Raw genomic sequence first — 14,846 nt, forward strand, 5'->3', positions numbered from 1 at the left:
GGCGAAACCAAGGTGGCGGAACTAGCCCGATTATTAAGGGCAAACTCAGCCAACGGCAAGAATGTCACCCAATCGTCCTGATCAGCAGAGACAAAACACCTCAAATAAGCCTCCAAAGTCTGATTGGTTCGCTCCGTCTGTCCATTAGTCTGAGGATGGAAAGCAGACGAAAACGACAAATCAATGCCCATCCTACTACAAAAGGATCGCCAGAACCTGGAAACGAACTGGGATCCTCTGTCTGACACAATATTCTCAGGGATGCCGTGCAAACGAACCACGTTCTGGAAAAACACAGGAACCAGATCGGAAGAGGAAGGCAGCTTAGGCAAAGGAACCAAATGGACCATCTTGGAGAAGCGATCACATATCACCCAGATAACGGACATGCCCTGAGATAGCGGAAGATCAGAAATGAAATCCATGGAGATATGTGTCCAAGGTCTCTTCGGGACAGGCAAGGGCAAGAGCAAACCGCTGGCACGAGAACAGCAAGGCTTAGCTCGAGCACAAGTCCCACAGGACTGCACAAATGACCGCACATCCCTTGACAAGGAAGGCCACCAAAAGGACCTGGCCACCAGATCTCTGGTGCCAAAAATTCCCGGGTGACCTGCCAACACCGAGGAATGAACCTCGGAAATGACTCTGCTGGTCCACTTATCCGGGACAAACAGTCTGTCAGGTGGACAAGACTCAGGCCTATCAGCCTGAAATCTCTGCAACACACGTCGCAGATCCGGAGAAATAGCTGACAAGATAACTCCATCTTTAAGAATACCAACAGGATCAGTGACTCCAGGAGCATCAGGCACAAAGCTCCTAGAAAGAGCATCGGCCTTCACATTCTTTGAACCTGGTAAATACGAGACAACAAAATCAAAGCGGGAGAAAAACAATGACCAGCGGGCCTGTCTCGGATTAAGGCGTTTAGCAGACTCGAGATACATCAGATTTTTGTGATCAGTCAAGACCACCACACGATGCTTAGCACCCTCGAGCCAATGACGCCACTCCTCAAATGCCCATTTCATGGCCAACAACTCCCGATTGCCCACATCATAATTTCGCTCGGCAGGCGAAAACTTCCTAGAGAAAAAGGCACAAGGTTTCATAACAGAGCAACCAGGGCCTCTCTGCGACAAAACGGCCCCTGCCCCAATCTCTGAAGCATCCACCTCAACCTGAAAGGGAAGTGAGACGTCAGGCTGGCACAAAACAGGCGCCGAAGTAAACCGGCGTTTCAACTCCTGGAAAGCCTCCACGGCAGCAGGAGCCCAGTTAGCTACATCGGAGCCCTTCTTGGTCATATCCGTCAAAGGTTTCACAATGCTAGAAAAATTAGCGATAAAACGACGGTAGAAGTTAGCGAAGCCCAAGAACTTCTGAAGACTCTTAACTGACGAGGGCTGAGTCCAATCAAGAATAGCTCGGACCTTGACTGGGTCCATCTCCACAGCAGAAGGGGAAAAAATGAACCCCAAAAAGGGAACCTTCTGTACACCAAAGAGACACTTTGAGCCCTTGACAAACAAAGAATTTTCACGCAAAATTTTAAAGACCAACCTGACCTGCTCCACATGCGAATCCCAATTATCAGAAAAAACCAAAATATCATCCAGATAAACAATCAAAAATTTATCCAGATACTTCCGGAAAATGTCATGCATAAAGGACTGAAAAACTGAAGGCGCATTGGAGAGCCCAAAAGGCATCACTAAGTACTCAAAATGACCTTCGGGCGTATTGAATGCGGTTTTCCATTCATCACCTTGCTTAATGCGCACAAGGTTGTACGCACCACGAAGGTCTATCTTGGTGAACCACTTGGCACCCTTAATCCGGGCAAACAAGTCAGACAACAGCGGTAAAGGATACTGAAATTTGACAGTGATCTTATTTAAAAGCCGATAATCAATACAAGGTCTCAAAGATCCGTCCTATTTTGCCACAAAAAAGAATCCCGCACCAAGAGGGGAAGAAGACGGACGAATATGTCCTTTCTCTAGAGACTCCTTGATATATGAACGCATAGCGGTATGTTCAGGTACCGACAGATTAAACAGTCTTCCCTTAGGAAATTTACTGCCCGGGATCAAATCTATAGCACAGTCACAGTCCCTATGAGGAGGCAGTGCACTGGACTCAGACTCACTGAAGACATCCTGATAATCAGACAAATACTCCGGAACTTCCGAAGGCGTAGAAGAAGCAATAGACACAGGCAGGGAATCCCCATGAATACCACGACAGCCCCAACTTGAGACTGACATAGCCTTCCAGTCCAGGACTGGATTATGGGTCTGTAACCATGGCAGCCCTAAAACAACCAAATCATGCATTTTATGTAAAACCAGGAAACGTATCACCTCGCGGTGTTCAGGAGTCATGCACATGGTAACCTGTGTCCAATACTGCGGTTTATTTGCTGCCAATGGTGTAGCATCAATACCCCTAAGAGGAATAGGATTTTCTAATGGTTCAAGAGTAAAACCACAGTGCTTAGCAAATGACAGATCCATAAGACTCAGGGCAGCACCTGAATCTACAAACGCCATGACAGGAAAAGACGACAGTGAGCAAATCAAAGTTACAGACAGAATAAATTTAGGTTGCAAATTACCAACGGTGACAGGACTAACAACCTTAGCTATACGTTTAGAGCATGCTGAGATAACATGTGTAGAATCACCACAGTAGTAGCACAAGCCATTCTGGCGTCTATGAATTTTCCGCTCATTTCTAGTCAGGATTCTATCACATTGCATTAAATCAGGTGTCTGTTCAGACAACACCATGAGGGAATTTGCGGTTTTTCTATCACATTGCACCGAATTAGGTGTCTGTTCAGACAACACCATGAGGGAATTTGCGGTTTTGCGCTCCCGCAACCGCCGGTCAATTTGAATAGCCAGTGCCATAGTATCATTCAGACCTGTGGGAATGGGAAAACCCACCATAACATTCTTAATGGCTTCAGAAAGGCCATTTCTAAAATTAGCGGCCAGTGCACACTCGTTCCAATGTGTCAGCACGGACCATTTCCGAAATTTTTGGCAATACACTTCAGCCTCGTCCTGCCCCTGAGACATAGCCAGCAAGGCCTTTTCTGCCTGAATCTCAAGATTGGGTTCCTCATAAAGTAAACCGAGCGCCAGAAAAAACGCATTAATATCAGCCAATGCCGGATCTCCTGGCGCCAGCGAAAAAGCCCAATCCTGAGGGTCGCCCCGTAAGAACGAAATAACAATTTTTACTTGCTGAGCAGAATCTCCAGATGAACAGGGTCTCAGGGACAAAAACAATTTACAATTATTCACGAAATTCCTAAACTTAAACCTGTCTCCGGAAAACAGTTCAGGAATCGGTATTTTAGGTTCTGACCTAGGATTTCTGATAACATAGTCTTGTATGCCCTGCACACGAGTAGCCAGCTGGTCCACACTTGTAATCAAGGTCTGGACATTCATGTCTGCAGCAAGCATAGCCACTCTGAGGTAAAGGGGAAGAAGAAAAAAAACAAAAAAACTCAGAATCTTCTTTCTTATAATCCCTCTTCTGCAATGCATTAAACATTTAATACGGGCCTGGCAAACTGTTATGACCCCAATGGCGAGGGTCTCAGAGGAACGTGGAAGTCTGCAGAATACAAAAATCCAGCTCATAGGGCAGTGGTAACTGGGTTGACCATATATCTACTCCTAACGCCAACACTAGAAGTAGCCGGGGATCATTCCTACGTTGATTCTAGATGACACGCGCCAGCCGGAGAATCTAGCTACCCCTAGTAGAGGAAAACAAAGACCTTTCTTGCCTCCAGAGAAGGGGACCCCAAAGCTGGATAGAAGCCCCCCACAAATAATGACGATGAGGTAAGAGGAAATGACAAACACAGAAATGAACCAGGTTTAGCACAGAGAGGCCCGCTTACTGATAGCAGAATAAAGAAAGGTAACTTATATGGTCAACAAAAACCCTATCAAAATCCACACTGGAAATTCAAGAACCCCCGAACCGTCTAACGGTCCGGGGGGAGAACACCAGCCCCCTAGAGCTTCCAGCAAAGGTCAGGATATAGATTTGGAACAAGCTGGACAAAAATACAAAACCAAAACAAATAGCAAAAAGCAAAAGGCAGACTTAGCTGATATAACTGGAACCAGGATCAGTAGACAAGAGCACAGCAGACTAGCTCTGATAACTACGTTGCCAGGCATTGAACTGAAGGTCCAGGGAGCTTATATAGCAACACCCCTAACTAACGACCCAGGTGCGGATAAAAGGAATGACAGAAAAACCAGAGTCAAAAAACTAGTAACCACTAGAGGGAGCAAAAAGCAAATTCACAACAGTGAGCGCAGCTCTGGAGTATAATACAGGAGGTAACTCAGGATCAGTAATGCAATGTATGTACTGTTATGACCTGGTGGTTAAGAGGCCACACTGATATGACCTGGTGGCTAAAACGCAACATGGGACGAGCTCTGAGAAGGTGGTATCTCTACTGACCGCAATCCCTAATCCTAACAACAACACTAGTAATAGCCGTGGGATGTTCCTGACTCTCCCTAGACACCTCTTCACAGCCTAACAATTAACTACCCCTAAAGAAGGAAATAGAAAGCTATCTTGCCTCAGAGAAAACCCCAAAAGGAAAGATAGCCCCCCACGAATATTGACTGTGAGTGGAGAGGGAAATGACATACACAGAAATGAAATCAGTTTTCAGCAAAGGAGGCCAATACTAAACTTGATAGACAGAGAGAAAAGGATACTGTGCGGTCAGTATTAAAAACTACAAAAATCCACGCAGAGTTTACAAAAATGAACTCCACACCGACTCACGGTGTGGAGGGGCAAATCTGCTTCCCAGAGCTTCCAGCTAGCCTGAATATGACATAGTGACAAGCTGGACAAAAAGAGACATATTTGCAAAGCAATAATGTCCAAAGCAAATGTTCAAACAAGAACTAGCAGAACTTATATTTTGCTGACAAGGACAGGCCATATGAGAAATCCAAGGAGAGAACCAAATCCAACCTAAGACATTGACAGCTGGCATGAACTAAAGCCCAGAGCAGGTTTAAATAACAAACCCAGGCAAGGCGATCAGTGATGGCAGCTGCTACAGCTACCTAACGGAGCAGCAGTTCCACTCGAAACCACCAGAGGGAGCCCAAGGGCAGAACTCCCAAAAATACCATTAGCAACCACAGGAGGGAGCTCCAGAATGGAATTCACAACAGTACCCCCCCCCCCCCCCCCTTGAGGAGGGGTCACCGAACCCCTCAACCAACACCGGAGCAGGAGGATCAACGGAGGGAACCATAGGTACCACATATCTCCGCAACAAGGATCTATGGAACACATTATGAATGGAAAAAGAAGCTGGAAGGGCCAAACGAAAAGACACCGGATTGATAATTTCAGAAATCTTATAAGGCCCAATAAAGCGAGGCTTGAACTTAGGGGAAGAATCCTTCATAGGAACATGACGAGAAGACAACCAGACCAAATCCCCCACACGAAGCCGGGGACCAACACACCGACGACGGTTAGCAAAACATTGAGCCTTTTCCTGAGACAACGTCAAATTGTCCACCACATGAGTCCAAATTTGCTGCAACCTGTCCACCACAGAATCCACACCAGGACAGTCAGAAGGCTCAAGCTGCCCTGAAGAAAAACGAGGATGAAAACCAAAGTTACAAAAGAAAGGCGAAACCAAGGTAGCAGAACTAGCCCGATTATTAAGGGCAAACTCGGCCAACGGCAAAAAGGTCACCCAATCATCCTGATCAGCAGACACGAAGCATCTCAAATAGGTTTCCAAGGTCTGATTGGTTCGCTCTGTTTGGCCATTTGTCTGAGGATGGAATGCTGAAGAAAAAGACAAATCAATGCCCATTCTAGCACAAAAGGACCGCCAAAACCTAGAAACGAACTGGGAACCTCTGTCAGACACAATATTCTCCGGAATACCATGCAAACGAACCACATGCTGAAAAAATAATGGAACCAAATCAGAGGAGGAAGGCAACTTAGGCAACGGTACCAAATGGACCATCTTAGAAAACCGGTCACAAACCATCCAGATGACAGACATCTTCTGAGAAACAGGAAGATCAGAAATAAAATCTATGGAAATATGCGTCCAGGGCCTCTCAGGAATAGGCAAAGGCAAAAGCAACCCACTGGCACGGGAACAGCAAGGCTTAGCCCGAGCACAGGTCCCACAGGACTGCACAAACGAACGCACATCCCGCGACAAGGAAGGCCACCAAAAGGACCTAGCCACCAAATCTCTGGTCCCGATAATCCCAGGGTGACCAGCCAACACCGAACAATGAACCTCATAAATTACCCTGCTAGTCCATCTATCAGGAACAAACAGTTTCCCCACTGGACAGCGGTCAGGTTTATCAGCCTGAAACTCCTGAAGTACCCGCCGCAAATCAGGGGAGATGGCAGAAAGAATCACCCCCTCCTTGAGAATCCCAGCCGGCTCAAGAACTCCCGGAGAATCAGGCAAAAAACTCCTAGAAAGGGCATCAGCCTTCACATTCTTAGATCCCGGAATATACGAGACCACAAAATCAAAACGGGAGAAAAACAGAGACCACCGAGCTTGTCTAGGATTCAACCGCTTAGCAGACTCGAGGTAAATCAAATTTTTATGATCAGTCAAGACCACCACGCGATGCTTGGCTCCCTCAAGCCAATGTCGCCACTCCTCAAATGCCCACTTCACGGCAGCAGTTCCACTCGAAACCACCAGCACATGGTGCTCTTTGTCCACAGCAGGGAGGTCCTGTGCTGAGGAGGAAAGAGCCCACGCACAGCTGCTGCGGTGGGAGCGAAGAAATGGAACATGGCGCCTGCTCTAGGGAGGGAAGAACACACACAGCGCCTGCAATGGGAAGGGAAGAGCCCACATATGCTGGCTTCATTGGGAAGTGAAGAGCCCGCACACGACGCCTGCACCGGGGAAGGGAAGAGCCTGCACACGATGCCTGCATTGGGAAGGGAAGAGTCCGCACACGACGCCTGCAGTGGGAAGGGAAGAGTCCGCACACGACGCCTGCATTGGGAAGGGAAGAGTCCGCACACGATGCCTGCAGTGAGAAGGGAAGAGTTCGCACACGACGCCTGCAATGAGAAGGGAAGAGTCCGCACACGATGCCTGCAGTGGGAAGGGAAGAGTTCCCACACGACGCCTGCATTGGGAAGGGAAGAGTCTGCACACGATGCCTGCATTGGGAAGGGAAGAGTCCGCACACGACGCCTGCAGTGGGAAGGGAAGAGTCCGCACACGACGCCTGCAATGAGAAGGGAAGAGTCCGCACACGATGCCTGCAATGGGAAGGGAAGAGTCCGCACACGATGCCTGCATTGGGAAGGGAAGAGTCCGCACACGACGTCTGCATTGGGAAGGGAAGAGTCCGCTCACGATGCCTGCAGTGAGAAGGGAAGAGTTCGCACACGACGCCTGCAATGAGAAGGGAAGAGTCCGCACACGATGCCTGCAGTGGGAAGGGAAGAGTTCCCACACGACGCCTGCATTGGGAAGGGAAGAGTCTGCACACGACGCCTGCATTGGGAAGGGAAGAGTCCGCACACGATGCCTGCACGGGGAAGGGAAGAGTCCCCACATGATGTCTGCAATGAGAAGGGAAGAGTCCGCACACGACGCCTGCAATGAGAAGGGAAGAGTCCGCACACGATGCCTGCAGTGGGAAGGGAAGAGTTCCCACACGACGCCTGCATTGGGAAGGGAAGAGTCTGCACACGACGCCTGCAAAAGGAAGGGAAGAGTCTGCACACGACGCCTGCTTTGGGAAGGGAAGAGTCCGCACACGATGCCTGCACGGGGAAGGGAAGAGTCCCCACATGATGTCTGCAATGAGAAGGGAAGAGTCCGCACACGACGCCTGCAAGGGGAAGGGAAGAGTCTGCACACGACGTCTGCAATGAGAAGGGAAGAGTCTGCACACGATGCCTGCATTGGGAAGGGAAGAGTCCGCACACGATGCCTGCACGGGGAAGGGAAGAGTCCGCTCGCGGCGCCTGCACTGGGGAAGGGAAGAGTCCCCACATGACGTCTGCAATGAGAAGGGAAGAGTCCGCACACGGCGTCTGCATCGGGGAGGGAAGAATCAGCAAATGGCACCTGCAATGGGGAGGGAAGAGACTGAACACGGCAAAGAAGAGTTTGTATTTTTGTAAAGAACGTCTGTTATTTATTGTCGCCCTAATAATCCCCCCGTACTATCATTTATTTTGTTCCTAATACTTTCCCACAATCCACAATACAGAGCTACAGGTGCCCACTGATCACCAGGGAAGGACATATGTTCCAGATGTGCAGGTTTCTCCTGGTCTGTTCCTGCTCCAATTACATTTTCCTTATCTTTTTCTTCGGCCGCTGGTTGAACACCGGGGAGGAGCCCATGAGACTGTCCGGAGATTGGGACCCGTAGCTGCCCTCGGATCCATTCGGGCTCCCGGGGATGGCAGAATCACTCATCCCCGACATGGGCTCCTCAAACACATCATTTCCCAGAACGCTGTGCCCGTGTACGGCCCCTTCCTCGTTGTCTTGAGGCTCCATCTTCACCTGCGTCAAGCTCCATAGAGGGGAGGTGTTAACGTCTGACCCTGAAAAACACAACACAAGTGTCCATTATACAACAGCACTGAAAGAAAATGGATTTATGAGGACAGACCACATACAAGGGCGGCTCCGGCCTCACCGGCTGATGTGGAGGGGAGCGGTGTAAATGACGTTGCATTAACCGGGCCCGGCCAGGACACATACATGGAGGACATGCTCTACCTGCATCATTTATGAGACATGGCAGGAAGACCTACAAGTAATACACGGAGCGAGGGACGTCGAGACGAGGAGACAAGTTTGTGCCATGGACATAGGTTAAATACACGGGAAGAACATGAGGACGGCGGGAGCAGAAGTAGTAAGGTAGCCTGGGAAGAGCTCATCACCATCACTGCCATTTTTAAAAAAAAAGCCTTTCGCTCCCTGACGGCAGCGGCTTTCCACAGTGACCGGACATTCGCGACCTTTCTGCACTGGGGGTTTTTTTTTTTTAAATTTCCCAATGACGGCAAGAGACGCAAACTTATAAAATCAAATGTATCGGGAGAGACGACTTGTATCGGGAGAGACATTTGCTTGTTCATCAGCAAATTGCAAATATTTCGGAAAACCAAACAAGAAAAAAAAATAAAATAACAAAAATAGGAAAAATTCTGCAAGCTGATTGAAAAGCAAATAGATTTCAGCGACGATCCACTTTAGCGGGAAATGAGAGGGTTTGGATAGTAATTTTGCCGAAGCCTCATTTCAGCCTAATAGCATCGCGCTGATGGGGCTCGTCCGGCCGCCGCACTTCACATGTAATAGCGCTAATAGTCCGCGAGAGAAGAGAGAAAAAGGAAGAAGAAAAAGGAGGTCAACTACAGATAAAAAACCTTAAATGTCGATTGTGGCAGATTAAAAAAATAATACAAGATATTATTTCACGTTCTCACTTCACATTTAAAGGCTTTTTTTTTCCACCGTTTGCAAACAGTCTGCATTGAAAAGGTTTTGCAGTAACATGCAGCCTTATGTGTCCCCATGGTAACAGACTACAAATAAACCCAGTGTCGTCAGATCCGTCACTTAAAAAAAAGGGAATGGTTGAGGTAAACCCAACTAAAAAAAAAAGACTGTTTTGAAGGATGAAGATTAAATATCCTGGTTTTGAGCTACAGATAATAATAATATCATATAATAATAATGCTAATACCACCAATTAGAAATGTAGTATAGTTCTACCAATTAGTAGTCTCTCATTCCCCATGCAGGGCATTGCATTAGCTTAGGTATCAATGGTTACAACCACTCATACAGTTACAGTTAGCCGTTAGTGGTTGTAACCATGGATACCCAAGCTACTGCTATGCCCTGCTTGGGAAAAGTGACATAGCTAATCGGAAGAACTATACCATATTTCTAATTGGAGGCATTAGCTAATATTATTATTATTATTATTATTATTATTATTATTATTATACCTACTTTACATTCGGACAGTATGGGAATACCCCTTTAAGACTACACAGGGATTGTTTATTCTCTGTTACCATGGATACACATAGGTTAACATAACAGCTGTGGACACACAACAATGGGACATTTTTAATGTAGACCATTACATTTCCGATGCACTGGATTAAAACTTTTCATGTGGCAAGATAAGAGGGGGAAAAAATTCTGTTCTGCCTTTGTGTTGACTGGGCTCCGTTTTCTTCAGCTATAATGATCTATGATCTGGTAATTTCATTCTGTAATGGAGAACAACTACAGAGAAATAAATATATATATATATATATATATATATATATATATACATACATACACACACACACATATACATACACACACACACTGTATATATGTATCACTACCTGTTTTCTACAAAGGAAAAAAGTTGTGGATTTCAAAATATGGCAACAAAACCAAATTGTATTTAATATTTTTTTTTTACATTTTTATGTTTTAACCCCTTCACCCCGAAGCCTGTTTTCACCTAAGTGACAGGGCCAATTTTTACAATTCTGACCACTGTCACTTTATGAGGTCATAACTCTGAAACGCTTCAACGGATCCTGGTGATTCTGAGATTGTTTTCTCGTGACATATTGTACTTTATGATAGTGGTAAAACTTCTTCGATATGACTTGCATTTATTTGTGAAAAAAACAGAAATTCGTTTTTATGCCCTTAAATTAGAGAGTTATATCACATAATATAGTTAATAAATAACATTTCCCACATGTCTGCTTTACATCAGCACAATTTTGGAAACATTATTTTTTTTCTGTTAGGGAGTTATAAGGGTTAAAAGTTGACCAGCGATTTCTCATTTTTGCAACAAAATTTGCAAAACCATTTTTTTTACGGACCACCTCACACTTGAAGTGACTTTGAGGGGTCTAAATGACAGAAAATACCCAAAAGTGACACCATTCTAAAAACTGCACCCCTCAAGGTACTCAAAACCACATTCAAAAATTTTATTAACCCGTCAGGTGCTTCACAGGAATTTTTGGAATGTTTAAAAAAAATTGAACATTTTACTTTTTTTTCACAAAAGTTTTACTTCAGATCCAATTTGTTTTATCTTACCAAGGGTAACAGGAGAAATTGGACCCCAAAAGTTGTTGTGCAATTTGTCCTGAGTACGCTGATACTTCATATATGGGGATAAACCACTGTTTGAGCGCATGGTAGAGCTCGGAAGGGAAGGAGCGCCGTTTGACTTTTCAATGCAAAATTGGCTGGAATTGAGATCGGAACCCATGTCGCGTTTGGAGAGCCCCTGATGTGCCTAAACAGTAGAAACCCCCCACAAGTGAGCCCATTTTGGAAAGAAGACCCCCTAAGGAACTTATCTAGATGTGTGGTGAGCACTTTTAACCCCCAATTGTTTCACTAAAGTTTAGAATGTAGCGCTGTGAAAATTAAAAAATCATTTTTTTCTTTCCACAAAATGATGTTTTAGGCTACGTTCACATTTGCGGTCGGCGCCGCAGCGTCGGGCGCCGCAGCGTCGCCGCATGCGTCATGCGCCCCTATATTTAACATGGGGGCGCATGGACATGCGTCGCACTTGCGTTTTGCGCCGCATGCGTCCCTGCGGCGCACGCGTCTGGGCGCAGAGGACGCAGCAAGTTGCATTTTTGCTGCGTCCAAAATCAATGAAAAAAAGGACGCATGCGGCGCAAAACGCAGCGTTGTGCATGCGTTTTGCTGCGTTTTTGTTTGCGTTGTGCGTTGCGGCGCCGACGCTGCGGCGCAAAACGCAAATGTGAACGTAGCTTTAGCCCGCAATTTTTTTTTTTCTCCCAAGGGTAACAGGAGAAATTGGACCACAAAAGTTATTGTCCAATTTGTCCTGAGTACGCTGATACCCCATATATGGGAGGAAACCACTGTTTGGGCGCACGGCAGAGCTCGGAAGGGAAGGAGCGCCGTTTGAAATGCAGACTTAGATGGATTGGTCTGCAGGCGTCATGTTGCATTTGCAGAGTCCCTGATGTACCTAAACAGTAGAAACCCCCCACAAGTGACCCCATATTGGAAACTAGACCCCCCAAGGAACTTATCTAGATGTGTTGTGAGAACTTTGAACCAACAAATGTTTCACTACAGTTTATAACGCAGAGCCGTGAAAATAAAAAATATTTTTTTTCCACGAAAATGATATTTTAGCCCCCACGTTTTTATTTTCCCAAGGGTATCAGGAGAAATTGGACCACAAAAGTTGTTGTCCAACTTGTCCTGAGAACGCTGATACCCTATATGTTGGGGGGGACCACTGTTTGGGCGCACAGGAGAACTCGGAAGGGAAGGAGCACTGTTTTAGTTTTTCAAAGCAGAATTGGCTGGAACTGAGATCGGACGCCATGTCGCGTTTGGAGAGCCCCTGATGTGCCTGAACAGTGGAAACCCCCCAATTCTAACTGAAACCCTAACCCCAGCCCTAACCCTAGCCCTAACCCCGACCTTAACCCCAGCCCTAACCCTAGCCCTATCCCCAACCCTAACCCTAACTCTAGCCCTAACCCTAGCCCTAACCCTAATCCTAATGGGAAAATGGAAATACACACATTTTTTAAAATTTTATTATTTTTCCCTAACTAAGGGGGTGATGAAGGGGGGTTTGATTTACTTTTATAGCGTTTTTTTGGCGGATTTTTATGGTTGGCAGCCATCACACACTAAAAGACGCTTTTTATTGCAAAAAATAGTTTTTGCATCACCACATTTTGAGAGCTATAATTTATCCATATTTTGGCCCACAGAGTCATGTGAGATAGCGCCGATCGTGGGCATTGCTGCGGGGTGTCTGCTGTCATATACAGCGGACACCCGCACCCGATCACCGCGGCGCTCAGCGCGAGACCGCGGTGATCGATGCGCCGTACTAGTACTGCTGCTGGCACAAATGCAGTGCCGGCAGCGCAGTACTAGTACGGCGCATGGCGCGAAGGGGTTAAAAAATTTTTTTTAATTAATAAAAGCTACAGTTTTTTACAGTACAGTTTTGGGTCACTATACAGTTATCTGATTTACTTTTTACTTTTTTTATATGGAGGGGAAGAGACTGAAAATTTCAGTGGGTTTAACTTTACATTTATTTTTTTCAACTTTACAGAATAGTTATAAAAATGTAATTTAATGTTTTACTTTTTTTTTTTTTTTTTTTTTTAATACCATGGCGCCCAATGTGAAGAGTTGAGTTGCATCATATACATACATACATATATATTTTGAAGCTACATTTTTTTTTTATTATTTAATAATCAAGTTGGATTTCATAGTTTATATTTTAGTAGTGACTTTATAGAACTACATTGCAGAAATAGGGATTTTTGTGTACTCACCGTAAAATCCTTTTCTCCGAGCCACTCATTGGGGGACACAGGACCATGGGTGTTATGCTGCTGCCACTAGGAGGCTGACACTAAGTTGAAACAAAAAGAGTTAGCTCCTCCCCTGCAGTATACACCCTCATGCTGGCTTCCAGAGACCCAGTTCAATGCAAAAACAGTAGGCGATTAATAACAATATATTACATAACATTAGAGTATAACATGTCAGAGAAAGTCAAGAACCAAAAGAGTAACGAACCGTAAGGCAAACAGGGTGGGTGCTGTGTCCCCCAATGAGTGGCTCGGAGAAAAGGATTTTACGGTGAGTACACAAAAATCCCTATTTCTCCTTCGCCACATTGGGGGAGACAGAAACATGGAACGTCCCAAAGCAGTCCCTGGGTGGGAAACAATACAACCAAATAACTCCGTGTACCATCTGACTATAAATGCACAACGGTCGCCTGCGGAATACGTCTGCCAAGGGCCGCATCTGCAGAAGATTGAGTGTGGACATTGTAGTGCTTTGTGAAAGTATGCAGGCTAGATCATGTTGCAGCCTTGCAAACCTGCTCCGCTGTTGCCTGGTGCCGAATGGCCCAGGAAGCACCCATCGACCGAGTAGAGTATGCCCTAATCCCCGCCGGGATAGGTCTGCCCCTGACCCGACAAGATTCTTGAATAGCTGATCGGATCCATCTGGCTATCGTGGCCTTAGACGTGGCTAAACCCTTTCTGTGGCCCTCCGGGAGAACAAAGAGGGAGTCCGATTTGCGGAAGGGAGTAGTCCTAGAAATGTACCTCCTGAGGGCCCGTACCACATCCAAGGTGTTAAGGGCCTTTTCGACCCTATGTCTTGGCTGTGGGCAGAAGGAGGGAAGAATGATATCTTCATTAAGGTGGAAGGAAGAAACCACCTTAGGGGGAAAAGCCAGAGATGGGCGCAGGACTACTTTGTCCTGGTGAAAGGAGAGGAAAGGCGCCCGGCAGGATAGTGCGGCCAACTCTGAGACTCGCCTGATAGATGTTACTGCCACAAGGAAGGCAACCTTCCAGGAGAGAACAGTCAGCGAGACATCCTGCAGAGGTTCAAATGGAGATTCCGGTAGAACGCTCAGGACCAAATTGAGATCCCAGGTCTCTAGCGGCATTCTGTAGGGGGGTACCACGTGGGAGACCCCTTGAACAAAGGTCCTGACTTGCAAGTTAGCAGCAATCTTACGTTGGAACAACACAGATAACGCTGAGATCTGACCCTTGAGGGAACTGAGCGCCAAGCCGGAATCCAAGCCGGACTGGAGAATTTCCAGAATGGAGGGAATTGAGAAAACAAGAGGATAACGACCACGGAGCCTGCACCATGAGAAAAAGGCTTTCCAGGTGTGGTGATAAATGCGAGCGGA

At 46.4% G+C, this 14,846-nt stretch overlaps 1 protein-coding gene across 1 annotated transcript in view; it reads right to left on the bottom strand.

Moving 5' to 3' along the window:
* Window positions 1–8,222: 8,222 nt before the first annotated feature.
* Window positions 8,223–14,846, bottom strand: part of SUPT7L (SPT7 like, STAGA complex subunit gamma) — a 33,271-nt gene continuing 26,647 nt past the window's right edge. Inside the window, exon 5 of the mRNA XM_077282054.1 lies at window positions 8,223–8,658. Within this exon, the coding sequence (XP_077138169.1) occupies window positions 8,396–8,658 (263 nt within the window). The 3' untranslated portion in view covers window positions 8,223–8,395. The remainder of the gene's footprint in view (window positions 8,659–14,846) is intronic.

This window comes from Ranitomeya variabilis, chromosome 2, assembly GCF_051348905.1.
Source record: "Ranitomeya variabilis isolate aRanVar5 chromosome 2, aRanVar5.hap1, whole genome shotgun sequence".
Classification (NCBI taxonomy): Eukaryota; Metazoa; Chordata; class Amphibia; order Anura; family Dendrobatidae; genus Ranitomeya; species Ranitomeya variabilis.